The 20,330-nt window shown below is 44.7% G+C and overlaps 1 protein-coding gene across 6 annotated transcripts in view; it reads right to left on the reverse strand.

Annotated features, from left to right (window-relative positions):
* trim2a (tripartite motif containing 2a) overlaps positions 1-20,330 on the reverse strand; it is a 28,678-nt gene that overhangs the window by 2,006 nt on the left and 6,342 nt on the right. Inside the window, exons 1-11 of one of the 6 annotated variants that reach the window (XM_030418600.1) lie at positions 17,312-17,497; positions 8,087-8,265; positions 5,872-6,109; positions 5,616-5,767; positions 5,352-5,532; positions 2,673-3,396; positions 1,597-1,700; positions 1,275-1,442; positions 916-1,096; positions 470-540; positions 110-250 (exon numbers count right to left, since the gene is read on the reverse strand). In XM_030418600.1, the coding sequence (XP_030274460.1) occupies positions 110-250; positions 470-540; positions 916-1,096; positions 1,275-1,442; positions 1,597-1,700; positions 2,673-3,396; positions 5,352-5,532; positions 5,616-5,767; positions 5,872-6,109; positions 8,087-8,220 (2,094 nt within the window). In that variant the 5' untranslated portion in view covers positions 8,221-8,265; positions 17,312-17,497. Of the gene's footprint in view, positions 1-109; positions 251-469; positions 541-915; positions 1,097-1,274; positions 1,443-1,596; positions 1,701-2,672; positions 3,397-5,351; positions 5,533-5,615; positions 5,768-5,871; positions 6,110-8,086; positions 8,266-9,591; positions 9,610-9,933; positions 10,255-12,091; positions 12,213-17,311; positions 17,498-20,330 lie in introns of those variants that run through there. The other 5 variants (XM_030418758.1, XM_030418912.1, XM_030418519.1 and 2 more) reach the window with 5 other exon arrangements.

The following is a 20,330-nucleotide window of genomic DNA, read 5'->3' on the forward strand; positions in this document are numbered from 1 at the left end:
ACAGTTGATTAACTTTAAAGACACATGCCTGAATCAAAAATCCAAAGAAGATGCAGCAAGGTGTAATAATTCTACTCCTGGATGTTGAGGCAAGGTGTTTTGAACTGACCTGTATCCTGCTGTTGCCCCAGTCGGCCACTATGATGTTCCCATTGACGTCCACGGCCACTCCTGTGGGGGCGTTGAACTGGCCGTTGCCTTCGCCGTTCGAACCAAACTTCAGCAAAAACTCCCCTTCTGTGTTGAACACCTGCATTGTTGTTATGGCATGGAGACAATAATGTTAAATGACTCACAAAACAAATCAACTGAAGAATGGATTTGTTAATTAAATGTTCATTATTAAATGCTAAAAAGAAAAAAGTCCATCACACCAGCCACCATTTATAGGGCTGAACTCTGGACTAATCCGTTTCAGTTCTAGACTTTGATACCTGTGATACTTTCCCTGCAGTGATATTGCGCTCACCTTCACTGAGTGGTTGTGGAAATCCGTCACAATGATTTCATTGTTGTTGTTGACAGCAGCGAAGTGAGGGCCTTAATAAGAACGACAACAACGAGGTCTGAGTTATGAGGTGTTCGTCAAACAGACAGGAGCAGTTCTGTTTGGACAACAAGTTCATGGCAGGTGTTTCTGTAGGACATGCAGGTTTAAATGACAATGAAAATTGTGTTGAAATATTTATACTATAAATAAGTGGTACTACATGCTTTTAAAAATCTATGTAATGATCATTTATATCATGAAAAAAACATAGATTTTTGTCCAGCCATGGCTGGGTTCGTCTTATCTCTTATTTTGAAAAACCACCAAAGGATTATGGGATCTTCGTGGTTCCTGGTTAGGTCTTCATTCCACATGCAGGTGTGAGCCGGCTGGAGAGAGACAGTAGGGGGCAGTGCACGTATTACCATTGAGTGTACCTGCAAACTGCCTGTCGCCGTTGCCACGGTTACCGAACTTGGTGACCAGCTTCCCGTTGAGCTGGAAGATGAAGACGCAGCAGGACTTGTTGTCGACCACGATGACGTGGCCGTTCCTGTCCACGGACACGCCTTTAGGGCCCATAAGCTTCCCCGAGCCAATCTTGTTCTGGAGAAGAACGAGAAGTTGTTGTTGTTGTTGTTTTTGGGAAAATGTTACATATAATGCCTTTAATACCAACAAGGTCATGTACCTGCTGTCATACTTAGTCAACAACATCATAGTTGTGTTACTTTGTGACCCAGGACAGCACCTGTATGAAGTAAAGATCAGAAGTTCGACTCACCTTGAACTTGCCTTCACCTGAGAAGATGCTGACCCATTTGTTGTCATAGTCTGCAATGATGATGTCACCGTTGGGGTGGACGGCCACGCCCGTCGGCCGCTGCAGCTGACCCGGAGTCCTGCCCCGGACACCGAAGCGGCTTTTGAACTGACCGTCATTTGAGAAAATCTGCAGCGCAAAAAAAAAAAAAAAAAACACATAAAAATACGTTCTGCAGTGTTCAGAAAGGAGACGAGAAAGTGCAGAGGCAGCGATGTTCCAGGTTACTGACCAGACATGAGTTAAAGCTGCACTATCTTAAAGCACCGCTGGGATTTGTTACCTGGACACACTGATTGTTGCTGTCTGCTATCAGCACTTTGCCCAAAGAGGAGGCAGCGACTCCCTGAAGATTAGTGAACTCCCCTTTGTTTCTTCCTTTTGTGCCTGGAAAACAGAAATATCACCGCCCGCAGTACATGTTAGTATGTCATGGTGTGAACACTTGTTTTAGAATGTCGTACTTTATAACATACAGTTCTATATTTATAGTGAAAATATCAATGCTGTAATTGAAGGTCATGTTTAAAAAGAGAAATCATCAGGTTAACCCTATTAGCTTAGCTTTTTTGTAGTTAAGTTCATTTTAATAAAATCTTTTTCCACTATGCCATTCTGGTCCCTCTTATTTCCAATTTAATCATCTGTTTATTTTTACCGTATTGTTTCAATATATTGTATTTGGTTTTAATTTTATTTTTATTTTGTGGATTTAATTTTATTGTTTACCAGCAAAGTTAAGGTTGAAGTTAAAGATGCTGGCCTACAGGCTAAAGGTGGGTATTGATTACAGAAAGATTTATACTGGTGCAATGCAACAATTTCTATTGATACTAAAGTAATACTTTAGTTCTATGTAGTTTATTTTCATTATAGGAAAGAAGCCATCTAACCATGACTAACTATTGTTAAAAAGTGTCTGTAGTTGGCATAATGTAGCTTTAAATCTGATCATGAATAGTCAAAGAAATTCAAACTCAGAGAGGCAGTATTTACAATATTAATAAGATAATGATACAAACTCAGAAATATTTATTGGATATATTTCCATAACTGGATAAAAGAGGCATCCTCAGAGGGAAATAAGGTCTCCAGAACACTGTACTGCTACTTTGAAGGGTCCTGTGCCAAATATATAAAGTAAAACAGTATGACTGTCCTTTGTCTGAAATAATTTGTTCATTCATTGTATTCAGTCGTGAAAAACAATCAATGAGTATTTTTGTCTCTTTTCCCAAATCTACATAATGCACCTTTAATCATGCTTAGATCTGATTCAACATTCGAGGTGTTTCAGCAACAGTAGCAACAAATAAACTGATAAAGTATTATGATTTCACACAGCGTCTGATTTCTTACCGATTCTGAAGATGAGGTCGTCCTCGATGGGGTTCTCTTTCCTCCTCCCTGTGCTGTACATGCTGGCCGGCCTCTTGATGGCCTTCTGCTTGATGTGACCGCTGCCCGGTGACTTCAGCCTCTTCTTCATCCCGTCTGAGGTTGGCGACACATCTATAGACTTGGTGGCCTTTATCTTAAAGGGGCTCCCTTTAATTTGTTGGTCGTACAAACGCAGCGACAGATTGAAAGTCCCCTCTTTAGGAGCCGTGAACAGGTACTCATAAGTGCCGTTCTTGTTGTCCAGTATCTCTCCTTCACCCTTGCTGCCATCGGGTGAGGAGATTTCAGCCGTGATGACGGCGTTGCCCATCTTGCACAGCTCTCTGTCTTTGTCCTTAGTGGTTATGGTGATGGACGTGGGCACACCCACCACACAGTGCCGCAGCCCCTCACCAGTGGCCACGGTCTCAGAGGCCACGGCGTTAGTCGTCACGATAGTACCCAGGTTGTGGATGGACTTCTTGAGTCCGTCCGTCTCCACGATGAAGTCCAGCTGGTTGTTCTCTCCGGGCTGCAGAGGAAGCTCCTGGCTGGCGAGCTCGACGAGACGCTCGCTCATCTGCTTCTTCACCAGCAGCACCTCGGCCTCGGTGCCGTGGCTCAGCGCCTGCTCCGTGAAGTTACAGCTGCTGTTGATGCCCTCCTGGCCCTGCAGCAGGGTATCCAGCTGGGCCTGGAGCACCTGTACAGAGACACAGCAGGGGACAGCAGGGTTTGTGGTTGGTCTGGGAAACAAAAGTCTGCTGTGAGCAGGTCCACCAAAGAAGGATTTTCCATATAACGAAACATTACAGAGGCACGAGGAGGTGAAGTTATACAGCATCTTATAGAAAATTGTATTTAAGATAAGAACACCATCGGGAATAGGAAAACAATTCTTCCGTTCCTTGATTCATCCCACATCCCACAGATTCATCACAATCTCTTGTGGCTCCCAAACCCAAAGACAGAGACTGTTGTTCACCATTAGAGCCCACACATCAAACCCAGCAGGGCGAGGGAGGATCAATGACAGATCAATACTGGTGTAAAAATAAAGCATCAACCACGACATGGCACCATTAGTGATATGAGATCTTAGCTCTATAAGTGCACGTTAGCATAAAAAGCCCCACAGTGCTGTGATTCCCAATGTTTGAGCCAACACAAGCCGTCACACACAGCTGCCAGTGTGCTGCAGCGACAGTTCGTAAAGACAGATGAACGCCTGTCCGACTCGGTGTCGTCATCCTGTGGTGACACGCAGAGAGACTGTCTGTGAAGCTGCTGCTCCAGTTACTGACTTGTACTTTCTCACTCAGGGTAAAACATTAGCTAATAGATATCAGCATATCGCCATATCACCATGACACGTCCCAACACGTCCCAGCTAGCTTCAGGATCAGATGTTTTTGCATTACAAGTTTTATATTTGAACGAGCAACTGACATATTATCTTGTTAAATATGCTCTTCTGGTTTCTGAACACTGGATATAGCCAGGGTCAAAGTTCACATTAAAAAAGAGCATTTTTGATAAAAAATTAATATTTCTGATCACACGTCTAAAATGCCCTTTTTCCATGCGACTCTAATTTGATTACGTATAACTTAATGTGTGATGAACAACAGGAAGTCCGGATATAAAATGCATTAAATCATCTTTAGCTGTGCTTTACTTAGGCATGTGCTAAAAAAAATGAGCTGACACAAGTCACATTTAGCTCACGAAACCTCTCAGCGCGCCTGACTTGAAGCGTTATAACCGAGTCTTTGTTGTTATTGCAGTTCAGTGGGACATCACCACTACGGCTCTGATGAAAGCACCAAAACAGACTCACCCCCATCTGCCCATCACGCTCCTCTTCCTCTCCAACTACAGAGGCCATTGAGCCATTTGTCTCAGACTGCAGTCAAACGTTTCATCCAAACCAAACAGCTTTTACTATCTCTTCCTCTTTTTACAGTCACGCTCCAGAGAACTGAAAGCTTAGACGCCGTCGACAAGAGAGTGAGAGACTGAAGAAGGCGAAGAAAGCTGTAGCCTGACACACCCAGATCAGATCAGCCTGTGTGTGTGTACAGTACACTGGCTCCATCTAGCTTCAAGAACCAAGCCACATATTGGATGTTTTTTACTGCACACCAGCCACTGAATTGTTAATCATTAAGCACTCATGTGACGGAGCACCCTGAGGGGGCGGCAGCCTGGCTGAGTGGTTGGTTTTGCGGATCAGGGTGGTGCACCAGCTTCCCCTCCCCTCCCCCCCCCCCCCCCCCCCCTTTCTGCCTGGTAATCGCCCATCGGACCAGCTGAGCCCCTGACACTTAGATCAGCAAAGAGCCTGATGAGGTAGCATGTGATAGGTTAAATGCTCTCCAGAAATAGATTGTGGTGAGGTCAGTGCGTTATTGATAGGACAGGAAGCAGGATAAGAGACGGGGGGGGGGGACACGCAGCAAAGGGCCCCAGGCTGGGACTCGAACCCGGGGCCGCTGCAGTGGGGACAAAGCATCTGTACATGGGACGCCCGCCAATGTGTGTTCATTTTACAGTTGACTTTCGTTTTCATAATCTCCAAAAATCCAGGTATATCTCCAAAATCTCGGCTCTGCATGTATCAAGTAATTAGAGTACTTTTTGTGTCAGTCACTTCACCTTCTGCTTGAGGCCGTAGTTGACCTCCAGCTCCATGAGTAAGACGCTCTTGCGGACGTTCAGGGTCTTCTGCAGCTCGTCGAACGTCGTGTGGATGTCGTCCTCGATGGAGCTCTTCTGATTGGTCAGCTGCTGCAGGATCTCCGACAGCGTCTGAAGGGCCGAGTCGATCTCCGGCAACCTGAGACATTAGAAGAGGGTTCGTGAAGGAGGATTGTGTTTCTGTAAGCAGCAGCGTGTAGTGCAGTGTAATGAATGTTGTACCTCTTCTTGACGGCGTCTAGCTGGTCCTGTAACGAGGCCTTGTGTTGTTCCACGACATCTTTTAGAGGCACAGTTGGGTGTTCGCCGTGTTCGCCGCTCGTACACTCCTGGCACATGGCCGTCTCACAGGGCGGACAGTAAAACTCCATAACCTGAGCAACAGGAAATGGCAGAGGCTTAATCAGAGGGTCATTGCTTTTTAGTACAAACTAGTTTGGCCACATTTTTGCAGCTTTGGTTGGTGCACGCCTCTTACGTTGCCTCCATGGTTGGGGCAAGAGAGCAGCTGGCCTGTAGCCACCGTGGTGATGTTGTTGAGAGCGGCGGCCTCCTGGCTGCAGCTGTCAGGTGCCCGCTGCAGCACGTCCATCAGGTTGGTGATGAAGAAGTTGTTCTGCAATGCCGCCACACCCTTCTCCGGCAGGATCGAGGTCTGGCGGCACACGGGGCACGACAGTGTGAGGCTGTGGGCCGGGATGTAATTCTGCAGGCACCTGGAGGAGGAGAGTGGGGAGGGGGGGATACACTGAGGATGAGTGGGAGCGTCCTGCAAAAAGGTGGATCAAAGAGAGTCTGGAGGGAGGCGTAGGAGGTGTGTGTGCGTGTGTGTGTGTGTGTGTTTGTGTTGCAATGGGAAGGCACAGGAAAGAGAGATTGATAATATACAATAGATATGAAGTTATTAGTGTGAATACAGCAAGATTTTCTTAACAACAAAACTATAAAATAGCAGCTCACAGTGAGTTATTTGACATTTAAACTTGAAGAACACAGGTGAAAATCTTGCTTTTAACACCATCCAGTGGTCGAAGTATTCACCACAGCCCGAGAGTGATCTACAGCAGCAGTATAATCTACAGTAGCTCTGTTATAAATCCTTGTTCTCTGATGCTCATGATGTTCAGATGTCAGATAATGATTGAACTCTGGTAACCTTTGCACAATGTCTCCTCTCAGAGGATAAAAAAAGTCGTTCTGCTGGGACATCAGGGGTTTTCCTCGTATAGTTTTGTGACACAATTTACTACTTTATCATTCTTTCAAGTGCATGATGACTTCACATAACTCCCAGGAGAGCATTAACAACTCCAATCGAGGCGAGGCTCATCAGCAATATGACTGAAAAAAACACCTTTGAGGGTCAGTGGTGCCTTTAATCTAAAACTAATGGGTCGCGTTTTATAAGTTGAGCATGCGTATCCTCCTGACTACCAGGAAAAAAAATATTGTCCAATCACATTTTTTTTTAATTCCCCAATCTTTGTAAGGTAATTAGAATACTGAAAACATTTTCTTTGAAAAAAAAGCTTTTATTTTTGCGATATCATATGTCCATGTTACGACCCTCTAGTAACAGTCCACTACAGTGGACATTGGAATACCATACATGTGAAACTGAACCTTGATGGCAACCAAGGTGCTTCTGAGAATGACTCCCTTTCTTTTCCTTATGAAACAACAGAACAAAGTGGAGGAAATAACTACAAATGTCCACTACAGAGGACATTTTTAAACACTTAAATACTATGCTAAAATACAGTTAAAAAATTCAGACAATGTTTTAATGTGTTGCTAAGAGACAAAATATGCCAACAACATTTCAAGCCAAAATTTGCTCAATAAAAAGTATTATGTGTTTACTTTTCTTCCTCCCATAAAATGTGCTTGCCATTTTCCTAAATGAGGAAGAGAAAGGTACCAAAGCCCCACCCCTTCACATCTGGTATCATTGAAAAGCCCTAAATGTTCTCTGTAGATATCAAAAGGAGTTAATTTAGTAGTATAAAGTGGGTGGGAGATATTCATGTTTAGAAATGTCCTCCACAGAGGACAAATTTGAACTACTGGTAGTCAGGAGGGTATGGAGTAACTATGCCAGTTAATCGAATGTGTGAAGTAAAAAGTACAGTATTAATTAGGATGAAATACAATAATACAAGCCTCTTTAGATGATTTAGCACCTTAAAATGTCTGAAACTTTACAACAAATGTGATCTGTAAAATGTGAAGTATTTAACTAGTTTCTTCCTGTAGCCACGAGCACAGTTTCCTCCACCACACACATGAAGTGGAGGAATAAATATATTCAGATAGAATACAACCACATTGTCTTAATGACTCCCCAGAAGCAACCAGAGCAATCAGAGACGGGCACAGTCGGCCCACAGTTTGTCTTTTGTGTCAGAAACAAAGGCAGGCTGTCAGGGAGGATGGCACCGACACATCAGGGTCAACTGCCGGGAAGCAGCATCATTTCATGCACAACAACACTCAGATGTGCACAAACAACACAGTATTTAATGAAAAAATCTAGAATATGTTAATACAGCATCTACAACTTACTGTCCTGCAGCAACTTTTCTCACAGCAAACCTACAAATGACACATTCATCCACACTCTGACACTCATAAACACACATCTGTCCACCGTTTACAGGACTACAACACATTAGAACAACACGGTGACTCACCTCTCACAGAAGGTGTGCAGGCAGGGCAGAACTTTGGGGTTCTCGTAGCGGTCCAGACATATGCTGCAGATCAAGAACTGCTTGTCAATCTGGCGGACCACGGGACTGGGAAGAGTGGAGCCTTCACTGGCCATCCTAAAACTCTGACATGGGCGTCCCTCTTCCTCTTACCCTGCACCCTGCGGAGACAAACAGAGGGGAGGACGAGACGGGTGAGGAAGGAGCACAGAAGGCAAAACGTGCGATCAAACGCAACAGCGACGACCCCGCGGAGGTGAGAGGAAATCTGTGGGTCGTAAAAGATCAAAGTTTAAAGAGACGTGTCTTCTTCCCGCCCTCCATCCTCTCGCTGAGGGAGGAAATGCCAAACGCACAAACAGACACACCAATCAGCTCCTGTGGCTTCAGGCTCCAACTCAAAAACACAGAAGGAGAATAGCTGAAAACATCACCTCGATCAGCAGGCCGCCAAACACGTAACGGCTACCTGTCTTTTCTTTTGTCCTTTTGCTGTGTGGAAGAAACTTATCTATATGCAATTGTCTTTATAGTTGTTTTTACAGTTCCCTGGCTTCTGATTTGAGTTTGAGTTTTTGTCTGATTGTCTACAGTAGGTGTTGGAACTTCAAGAAAGCAGCAGAGAGTCTGAGTCTGAGTCTCATGAAAGGCACTTTGAGTGATAAATATTTGATCACAAGTGAGAGCAGGGAACTCTGTGTTCAGCACTCGTCAGAGACGGACAACAACACTGCGCCTGCGGAGACAAACACACAACTCTGAGCACCGTACTCATACTGATTCATCACAACTCCAACTTATTCTCCAGTTTCATCCCAAACCTCCTTCCTCCTGCACCCTTTTTTATCCCGACGTCTCTGTAACGCTATCCGGCAGCCAACTTAGACGCGGAAAGTGTGTCAGGGCTTTTATTGTCTCCTCACATCGAAGACAGCCGTGGAAACAGGCCACCTCTGCTGCTCAGAGGAACCCTCGGGGACTGTGCTTCTTTCGGCGGCGCGCGCTCTCTTTCTCCTCTCCCCTAGCCTGTTTTTCTCCTAATCTCTTACTCTCTTGTTCGTCCTCTGAAAGCAGATCCTCTGACTACAATGTGGTGATTTGGTAAAGCCTGTAAAATGGAGGGGCGGTGGATAGAATTACTGTCATGATGAAGCTGTCATGCTGTCTGAGGGGTTATTACACACTGCTAATGTGTTACATTGGCTGGAGAGTAATGTGTTTGCTGTCGGCGGTGAAATTGAGCAGCACAAAGCCGGTCCTGCGATTCAAAACAGTGGAAGTAAGTTAACTGTAGCAGCAGAATAACGACTTCCAACAAGCTTTTCACAGTCTGGTCTTTGGTTTGAGGTGCCCGAAAGCTTCAGAGGCCATTCATGAGCATCTATCCATACATAGAAGGGAAAGAACGTATCAGCATCTATGAGATTTGGGACACTAAATGCCAGCACAGTTGCACAGGCACAAAAAGCTGCAAGTTAATGACTTACCAGCTCCACAGGCAGGATTATAAGGTAAACCGGGCATCAAATATGGCACCGATTATAAAACTAAAATGCCCAAACCCTGCAGACGGCCACAGCGGGACAACAGAAGCAGCCCTGTGCTGACGGTGCACAAGGTCGCAGCAGCCACACAAACCGACACTCTTACATAATCAGATCCGCACCAGCTAAGCGGAATAATTCCTTCTGGACTGAGGCGTCATCTAAAAAAGGGAAAAACGATCACAAGAATTTTACCTCTCAGTGAACCCAAGAGGGGAACAGTCACACACATCAGCTCAGAAACAACAGCGTCTGACTCACAACGTTATTGGCAGGAGGACTTACAGTGCTGCATCTACGGGCCGATCAACAGGCGTCATCCACTCCGGAACACAGACCAAAACACTGGCTCCATGTGAGTTCATGCACCGAGCATCCCTCCTGAAACCTGCCTTCAAGTCATGTCAGCTCCCACGCGAGATGATGCTCCCCTCCAGGTAGCGGCGGCAAGCCAAACAGGAGGCGACAGTGCGCGCATGTGTGTGCGTATGAGACCGAGGCAGCTCCTCCAGTGTGTTTATGGGTGTGCGCACACACGTGAGCCAAGTTGAGGAGGGGCGATTTAGCCAGATTGTGTTTCAGTTTTTACATCATCTCTTCCCCTCCCTCCCTCCCTCCCTCACCACTTCCTCTCCTCCCATCACTTGCGCTCTTGGCTCAGTCCGCCTCATCCATTCATCTCCTTCCTGCCCTCCTCTCCCTCTCTCTCTCTCTCCCTCTCTCTGTGGGTGAAGTAAATGCTGGCTCACTGCAGTGCAGCGAGCGTGTGCAGCATCAGGAGTGTGTGAGCGGCGACTGGCTGACAGCTTGTGATCTAACAAATAAGAAGGAAGGGACGGCAGCTATGTTTCCCCTCCACAACCAATAGAGTTACAAGGAAAGGGATGATTCTGAGTACATCTGTGTGTGTTTGTGTGTGTGTTTGTGTGTGTGTGTGTGTGTGTGTGTGGGTGGGTGTGCGCATGCTGCTGACTCACTGTACATGCAGAGACAGCGCAGGAGAGGTAAGAGACGGAAGTCAGGGGCGAAACATGAATGGGAAGTCATGATTATGAAGTATAAGGGGATGAGAGGATGACAAAGGGCACAGCTCTCGTCACGTTCCTGCATGCACACGCAAAAAAAAAAACCAGCTCGCAACGTCACTGCGATGTATGACGTAGCACAAGTTGGTCAGTTCTTAAAAGTACAGTGTGTAGTCAGGAGAAACATTTTTTGGGAGAGAGGATGCAAAGATGAAGGTCACTGAAGTCGCGTGATGTCAGAGGCAGTGATCTCAAACACTGCACAGCATCGACGTGTGTGTGTGACGAGCCGGACTCTGTAGAACTTTCTGCATTTACAGGAACGGACATGAACTGTATGTACTAAAGTGTTGGAGGTGCCACAGAGAGGAAGAAGAGATGTGCTCGCTCAACAAAATGATCTGTTTGCAAAAAATTTGGTGTCATTGTTTGTTGTGTTGTTCCAGACCTCTGAATTGCTGCCCACAGATTTAATTGGTTCAATGTCTGACAATGGAGAAACAGTTTCAGAGGTTCTGGTTTAGGAATGGGAACGTTATCGTCCTGCATAGCTAGCTGCCTAGACACAGTGTTGAATAATTGACAGAACAATGGCTGAGATCGAGACAGCCGTTACATACAAACTCTTAAAGTGGCTCCATGTGACAATTTAGCAGGTCATATGTGAGCAGATTGTAACTTCTCCGTCTCTCTCGGTTGCCTGTGGGTGATTTGTTTAAGTTGTTTGATGCTGCTGGACTGTGGTTTTCTCTCTGGAGGACCAAAGGATGTGACTTTTCACCACGTTCTCGAGTGCTCCTCCGCTAACACAGAGCAACAGCAGCTAACGTTAGTTTAGAAATAGAGTCAGATTGAAAGAATAAGTTATTTTACTAAAAAGAAATTGTCTTTTGAAGACATTTTTTATCATTTCCTGGAACACGACATACAAAACAATCTACCTAAATGCTAATAGGGCTCTGTTGTTTCTCTTATTTATTCATGTTATTCATTTATCCCTCATTTCATGTATTTACTTTTTCTTTTCTATTTCTCTCTTTTTTATCTTTGTTATCACGTTCATATACTGTACATATATTTTGTCGTTGAGTGGTTTCTGAGTGTTGATTGCAATGCTGGGCAATGATTTAGTTCAGAATTATGTCCCATTATTGTTCTCTGTCACAAAAAAAAGTCTCGAATAACATAATTACACTTGAATTCAGGTCACGATAAATAGCAAGCCGGTCCAAAATAAGATGCGGTAAGAGGATAACAATAACATTGAGAGGGGGGATTTCCACCTCTCTGCAGTATTTCTCTCATCAGTTACAGGGTAACACTGGAAAACCAATTATCGTTCCATCAACTGAGAAATCTACCAGCGGGTAACAAAATCACACACAGGGAGTTCTTAAACTCTTCCTCAGCTTTCCTACCTTTCCATTTCATTAACATGAGCCGATCCCGACAGAGCTCCCTCACACATTTCATTACGGTTGGCAGCGTCGAGGCTGTTCCAGTGATCTCATCTCAGCCTCTGCCAAAGCCAGCGAGCTGTGAGTCAGTCGGAGGAGCGGGACACAGAACAAGAGGAGCTGAAGCAACTCTGGAGGAGAGATGTAAACACCGCGGCCGGAGGGTCAGCTGTGGGTGTGTGTGTGTGTGTGTGTGTGTCATTAACAGGCAGCGGAGTGACACAATGATTCAGTTTGCAAAGCTGCAACTCGGAATTTAAATATTCTGAAAGGACGACGCTGAAGGTACAGAGAGGGTGGATTTACATGTGGTGGAACTTTTCATGGGATTTATCAACAACCTGAAAGATATAGAATATTATGAGCCTTATGTTTCGGAGGTACACTTATAAACAAAACACATACACAAATGTGCTCCATAGAGACCTATCTGATCACAGCACCCATGGTTTCAGAGTCAGCCTTCGATTTGGATATGCAAACTGTGTCACTTTGTCTCTGATTTGTTAGAGGGACATTCTGCAACCTGGATGTGACCTAAAGGGGTTTTCTCCACCACGAGAAATCAAAACATGGGACCGGATAATGCTAACAGTAGCACGGCTGAAATGAAAGTTATTTCTAATGCGGTTTTACGTTTTATTTCCTTGATTGTGATTGTAAACTCAGCAGGGAGAGCTGCCTTTATCTTTGTTTTGTTATTTTGGCAGTTTTATAGTAGGTTATTATGTTAGGCTATAGTTTTTGTGCATGTCTGTGGCATGAACAGAAGCAGAACAATTAGCTGGAAGTGGAAAAGTTCACATGGCTGCCCCCTTAAAGGGTAACTCCGCCAATTTGACACATTAAAGTGTGTTTACAGGTCTTTGGTAGTATGTCCGTGTGTGAAATAAGTATAATAAAGACTTTTGTGGCTCCAGCGGAAGCTGCATGTAATCTGATGAATTACCCCCAGTGATGTCACTCAGTGGCTGAGATGCATTGGTAATACATCAGTCCAAACGGGTCCTCAGACCACTGCTGCTTCCACATAGGAAATAGTGAAACTCTTTACTAGTCCTTGGTCACGATAACCCCGCTCCTAGCCCCTGACGTGATCATTCTTTGCTCTAGACCACCAAAGTGTTGGTGTCACTCTGGAACCAGTCTTCCTTTGCCAGGGAGCCAGTTCATCGGCGGTCAAAAGACCTGGTTCCAGAGCAGGCACTGGCTCCAAAACAGCCCCTGAACCAACTTGGTCACTAAAAGGGGTATCTGATGGTTCCTCTGAGGACCTTGAATGTTTGTACAAAGTTTTATGATAATCCATCCAGTAACTGTTAAGAGGTGAACCAACCAGTCAACCAACAAATTGACATCACCTCTCCTGGAGCCAGAATAACCAAAAAGTAATCGACCTCAAACCTGTTTTGAGTGAGCCAGCAGGACCCTTACAGCCTACTGTATGAAAGGAACATAACATAGAGACACCGATAGCTCAGGGGCACGAACACACACATTCACACACACGCCACTTAACCTGTTTTTGTTGCCTCACTGTTCTCCCCCCTGACGCATGAAGACACTTCAAAGACTACCACGAAGCAAAAACAGCCTTTCTAACTAACCTATCTGCTGCTCTCTGAACCCACCCTCCTCCAAAGAACACCACTTCAACCATGTCGAACTTTAACTGTCGAACGTGGAGAATCTAGGGCGAGCTGCAATTTCAAACCAGCTCATTTCCACTCACCGGTATGAAGAGGACACTGTTTTGAGACAGTTCTTTTGGTGTGTTTTAGTTTTTTTTTTGGTTTACATCGTGGAAACAGCTGCCCGTGTGTTACTCTGGGTCTCCCTCTGCTGTCCACCCCACAGCTCTTTCCAGAGCACTGACCTCAGCTCTTTTTTTCACCATCGTCCTGTTTCCACACACACACACACACACACAAACGCCATGTCAGGCTGCACAATAATGATGCTGCCCGGTCTTTTTCCAAATGTAAACAACACGCTGAAGACAAACGGGTGGATGTGTAGGTGGATGTGCTGATTGAGACCAGCGTATTTGTCTCGCTCCACCTGCATGTTATTGAACTCTTTTATGGTGTTTGGTGATGTAACACTGATTCGTTTGTCGGGTCAGAAGTCCAGGAGTCACATGCAGGTTCACCGCTGTGCTTCCATATTGGTGTCAGCTGTGAGCGGAGTCACAAGGCTCCTCAATGTTTCTCTTGACACATTTTACTATTGTGCGATGATGCTTCAGACGTTGTTTCCTGTTTGTCCCCAGGTGCTTTCACTCTTGATGCGAAGCTAGGCTAACTCCCTCCTTGCTCATCGGACTGTGTGATTATCTCGTCTCGTGTTACACGCTTCAGAGACAAAAGGCTGCGAATAAATAAAGGAACTCCGCGTCATCGCGTCACTTGGCTGTTGATCTGCCACCCATCCATTCTGGGGACGCAAGATAAGACGAAGATTACAGGGGCAGCAGTCAACAGATCTCACATGTTCATTACACCTCAAAATCACCATAATCAGCGGAGGACCACATGAGCTGAACGCTGCAATGGCTGCGTGGGCTGAAAATGACCATAAAGCACACTGTATCATCATTATAAGTGATGTTGATGTGAGTTGACTGTCGCAATTTGTTTGTTTTCGGGAATTTATTGTATCTTAAATCCTCTCAGCACCTAAAGCCAGATGGTCCGTCTGTGAGGCTTATGTCCATGGTGACCCCTGTAATCGCTCCACTCCATCAAAATACTTAAATTCTGAGACTACCACATTCAATGCGCTGTAATTATCTCGCAGCAGCTCCAGGAGGCTGCAGCAAAAAAAATAATCAAAACCACAACTTCACAGAGCGCTCTGGTACACACTCTGCTGCCCAGCTGTCAGTTCCAGTGGAATCAGGGGGCTTCAAATGCCGCCAGTGCTGTGGAGAGAGTGACATAAGCCTCACCCTTGAATTATAACATTGCTCTCATGCTAATCTACAGCATCCACTGGGCACAGGATGATGAGAGATTAAAGCAGCCGAGCACGCCTTCAGCCTGAGCGTCCCCTCGTTCAGTTGACTCCACATCAAACCGTCCTCTTTGAAAAGTCTCGACGAACAGCAGCATCTTTGGGAGCCGCAGCTCGAAGCAGTTCCCCCGACCGGCCTTTGAGGTTTTCTCAGGTCAAACGTAGACGTTTCAGAGAAAAGGGCTGTACCCAGGGCCGCGTTTATGCGTCACTGGGCTATATATCTGTCCGGCTTGTGCATTCTGGTGGCACAAGATAAGAAAGCGCTTTGTCTGTGTCTGTTGGTGCATGTCTGCTAACGACTGACCTCAAATTAAGGCCTGCAGATGTGCTAACGTTGGGCTATTGGAAAGTGTCCATGCTGCACATCTGTCAACCAGACTGAAGCTTAAATGCTGTGAGTCATTGTCCAGACAAAATGCAACAATAGAGAATATATCACTTAACAAACTAGCAGTTAGAAGTAACAATATGTAGCCTGGACAATCCCTCCATAGAGTGCGGACAGATTGTATTGTGATGCTAAATTGATACTTGTTAAACTGGGAAACGTTATGCGTCATCTGTCCAGCAGCACCTCTAAGAATAAAACACATTATATCTCGTTTGTTTCGAAAAAAATCGTAAAAACAACAACTCTCCCTCTTACAGTGGGTCATGTGTCGGACCGTTGCCTTGCAGCAGTCGCTAGGCAACCGAGCTGACACACCAGGAAGTCACCGCTCTCAGCCAAGAAGTAGTCCGACACACCGCTCCCCCTGCAAAATGGCTAAATGTTGTTTCACACTTTGATTTGGCTCATTACTGAGCTTTAGATGGGAGGTGAGATTAACAGTTGTTGGACAGAGCATGGCTAGCTGTTTCCCCTCTGTTTCCAGTCTTCATGCTAAGCTAAGCTAACGCGATGCTGGCTGGTGCTTTGGTTCAGACCTCTCATCTTACTCACCCGAAACAAAATACCCAAAAACTTCAAACTATATTAACTTAAATTACTCTCCAAGTTTCTTTTCTGAGCCTGTAGCATTTCAGCTATTTAACCTGTTCGACTTGAATGAGAAACAATGTGTAAAAACCTTTTCTACTTATAACCACATCCTAAAAAAAATAGCTGTAAAGCAGTAACTTATGAAGAGTAAATTAGTAACCAGTGGCAAGAAAGTTTAACGGTCTATTATCCCCGTGAATCATCACATATGACCCACTACAGTGGTGTGGCAGTGTCTGTATCTGTAGACATCCTGCTCTCTGTCTGTATCTGATTATTTTTCTCATTATTTTCACAGTATTTGGGAGGTTTCTGGTTGTCAATGATCCCGGAGAACGATAGTTAATGGTTGAGTCTCATTCCCAGGTCGTCAATTAAGTCTACTAACACTTTGGGATGACTCAAATCTTAACCACCATCTTAAAATTTTGAATGTCGTGTTTACAGACAGCGGCTGACCCATCCTGCACGGTACTGTACGCCTTTAATGATGCCGCTGGATGTCATATTTCATCACATCAGCAGCTGAAACGCAGCCTGCTTTTGTACTGTTGTCGATGTCATCCTGCAGCTTCCCTGCAATAATAAACAACAGACTTACAAATACTTTTGAGTCCACGCAATGAATCATAAAAGTGCTTTTCAACCAGGAGGCTCTGAAGCTAGAGTGCATCATACGTAGTACAGATTGTAAACCAGGTGGAAACAAACTTTGGGTTATAGACTCGACTTCTTCTTAGAGCACCTGCCTGCTTTCGAGACAGCTGAGGCCAGTGAACGATGACAACAGGAAAAGGAAATGAGAGTCAAGAAAATATGTTCTTGCAAGCAGGCAGAACAAAAACAACCCACCTGCACGTTCAAAGCGCATCATGCCGAGAGGAAACAACATGTACAGTATTCCACCATGTGTACACCTGAGAGCCTGTGAGCTGTAGCGGGAACCTGTATTTCTAGTATTAGGTCACAAGACTTCAGGGTAATAACCTGGAATTACAGAGGAATCTTCTGACAATAATCTTTTTCCTGTTTCCCACAAGCGCACACCAAAACAGCACTGGCACAGTTTCCTCCTTCCTTATATAAATATCCCCCTTTTCCTCTACTCATGTGAATTTCCATCCGTTACCAACTCTTTCCAGTCCTCCTCTCCATCCTCAAATCCCACACATGCCACTTACTTCAACTCCATGGCTGCTCTGCTCTCCTCTCCTCCCCTCTCTCTTCTCTGAGGGTGAAAACAAACGCTGCTCTCTGTCACCTAATCCTCCTCATCTCTCGCACACTGGAGTTTGTGCAGTGGGCAGGAGAAAGGAGCGCATGTGAGAGGCCTGAGCTGTTACAGTAATCCAAACAGACTGACGGGGGTTTGAGCGGAGACGGAGGGCGGGCTGGGGAGGGCCCCGCCGCTGGTGTAGAGGGAAAGAGCGGACCAATGGGAGGGCTTAGTGAGGCTGCAGGGAGGCCGGGCTCGGAGCCTGTGCTGCTCTTTAACCCCCGGTGAGGGCAAGAGTCCCAGAGGCATGACTAAAGACACAGATAAGGAGTGACGGAGGACGGGGTGTCTGACAGAAAGCGATGAGAAAGGAAAACCATTCATTTCAACAGGGGCCCAATTGTTTCCTTATTTTAACCACTGACCCTGGAACAACATGGTACTCAGTGTTCTGTATGACATGCTTTATTTTGTTTTGCCTCTTTTGTGAAATAAAGACAGGAAACCCGGATTCTATGCGCACAATTTTACCTCCATTTCCAAGAAAAAGGCCCCGAGTGTACACATGCTCTACTTTTGTCTTCAGCAAGCTGCACTGACATCATTCTTTAAGGATGTAAGCCCAATTTCTTCGGCTGCAGCGAGTTAAAGAAACATTATTTTCCCCAGAGTTCAAGACTTGTTGGCCAAATTCACAGTAACTGGAACAAGATGGTCCACCACTCGTCACGGGAAAGTCACAATAACCATAACTATCCTCTGACTAATCGTCACACTGCGGTCGCGTCCTGATCATGATCGTTCAAAAGGGTGAAACTGCAGCTAAACAAGCATGTTACTATCTGTCTAGCAGCCTCAGGGGACTCGGTGCACTGAGGCAGAGCTGGTAAACAAGACAGAGGTGATGCAACAGAGTCAACGACTACATGTCAGGAGCGACAGGAGGACGAGGACGGCTCTACCCGCAAACCCACCAGACAAACAAACACATACAAAAAGGTGATTCGTATAAATACATGGAAATAAAAAGTCTGAGAAACTTTTCATTTTCAAGATTTGCAAGCAGGGCTGGATGGTTTGGAAATTCAATCCATTGTTGATACAATACAAAGGTGCTTTGTGTTTTTGTTTGTTAAGGGTAATAAAATTTGGGTGCAGACACCAAAGCAATACTTTAACACCATCCTGCACCACCAAGAGGATGGCAATTAGGTTTTTAGTGACATACCTTAATGTGAAATGAAATCTGATACATTTTCAGGATGAAATATGAAATTACCATCTCATCAAGTTAACATTTACTTAATCCAATACCTGCAAAACTGACATTCCCATCTGCTTCAGCTGTACTTTAATGCTGATAAACACATCTTAGCATGCTAACATACTAAGCTAAGATGGTAAACATGGTAAACATTATACCTGATAAGTATTAGCATGTTAGCTCAAAACACAGCTGTGCATACAGTTTATAAGTGATATCACTGCTTTGTTTATTCAACATCATAATTACTGTTGTTCCAGGACTGTCATTCAACTGCAAACACATTTCTAGACAAGTTTAGACTATAAAGCTGACGGGTTAGTGGATGTTTCACTATGTCAACCACAGTTTGGAAAAGCTTTCTCACTGAGCTACTGGCACAGCTGCAGACTCTCAGTTTTGTTTTCATTTTGCAAGGGAAGCCAAAGTTCTCCAACGTTAAATGTCGTCTTAAGGTGGCCACGCAAGAACTTTGACTAAATATAACAAGTCTAAACTGGCAAACCGATAAGAATCAAAGCTCATTGTTGACCGGGGAAAAGGCAGTTGAATAAACAATCTCACCACAAGGTCTGTTTAATAGATCTAACAGTGCTTTTAATCGAGTTACATGGTGATTTTGGGAACTTCTTTCTCTCCTTTTCACTTTCAGATATCCTTGGAGTGCACAGAAAATTGAGATTTGAACAACTGAGCAAACGGCTTGCCGATGAAGATTATATGAAAGGAAAAAAAGCTTCAGAACAGCTTCAAAATGGAAAGGTGAAGAAGATCTGACCTGACATTTCATGCCAGCTTTCGTTTCTCTGCTGCAGACACATTTTGGTGGGTACCAAATAACCATTGATGTCTGACAGCCGCGCCTTTTAGCATCTTGTTTCTGTATTTTTGTAGACATTAAGTTCAGCTATCTCAAAACTTGATAGCAATAAGAGCATCCTGTTCAAACACCAAGAGGGCAGCCTTCCCCTCATTGTTCCCAGCTTTCATATTTCCATCTTGGCAGAGACACATCGCTGGTTCCACAACAACAAAATCACTCATGCTGTCTTTTCAGGCCGTAAACACATACACACACACACACACACACACACACACACACACACACACACTTTTCCTACAGGCAGGAACACACAAACGTCACATAACACAGATATGTATGTCCCTTGAGAGCTGAAAGCTTTAATCTTATTGGCAGGCCACAAACAATGTTTGTAGTAATTATCCAAATGCATCTGTTTCCCGCTGTACATCCACTCCCACTTAACTGGATTACCTACAGCAGAGAAAATGGCTCAGAACAGACGCAGGAATACTTTGATTCAATTCCTTTTTCAGTTTAAGTTTATAAAATGTGTCTGTGTCAGTTGTGTGACAGAGTAAAGGGATACCAGCTTCTTATTTCTCCTCCAGGGCCAGAATTTGTGTCCACCAACATGCAACCATTCAGAGCTCGCACTACATGTACATTGTAGAGTACACACAGCTGTGATCCCTTATTTTATATTATCTATTTCCCCTTATCTTTATATATTTGAACGATTATGACAACGATGAGCACTACCTTATGATATGAATTTCCTTCTTCTACATTTTGTATATATGATGCTTATGTTTGGGTGCTTTCTACGTCTTCTTTGTTGACATTACATGATGGAATGAGTTCATATCAGGGAGGACAAAATACACGCATGCATAAAATGATAATAAACTAGAACAA

The sequence above is a fragment of the Sparus aurata genome, chromosome 1 (assembly GCF_900880675.1).
Source record: "Sparus aurata chromosome 1, fSpaAur1.1, whole genome shotgun sequence".
Taxonomy (NCBI): Eukaryota; Metazoa; Chordata; class Actinopteri; order Spariformes; family Sparidae; genus Sparus; species Sparus aurata.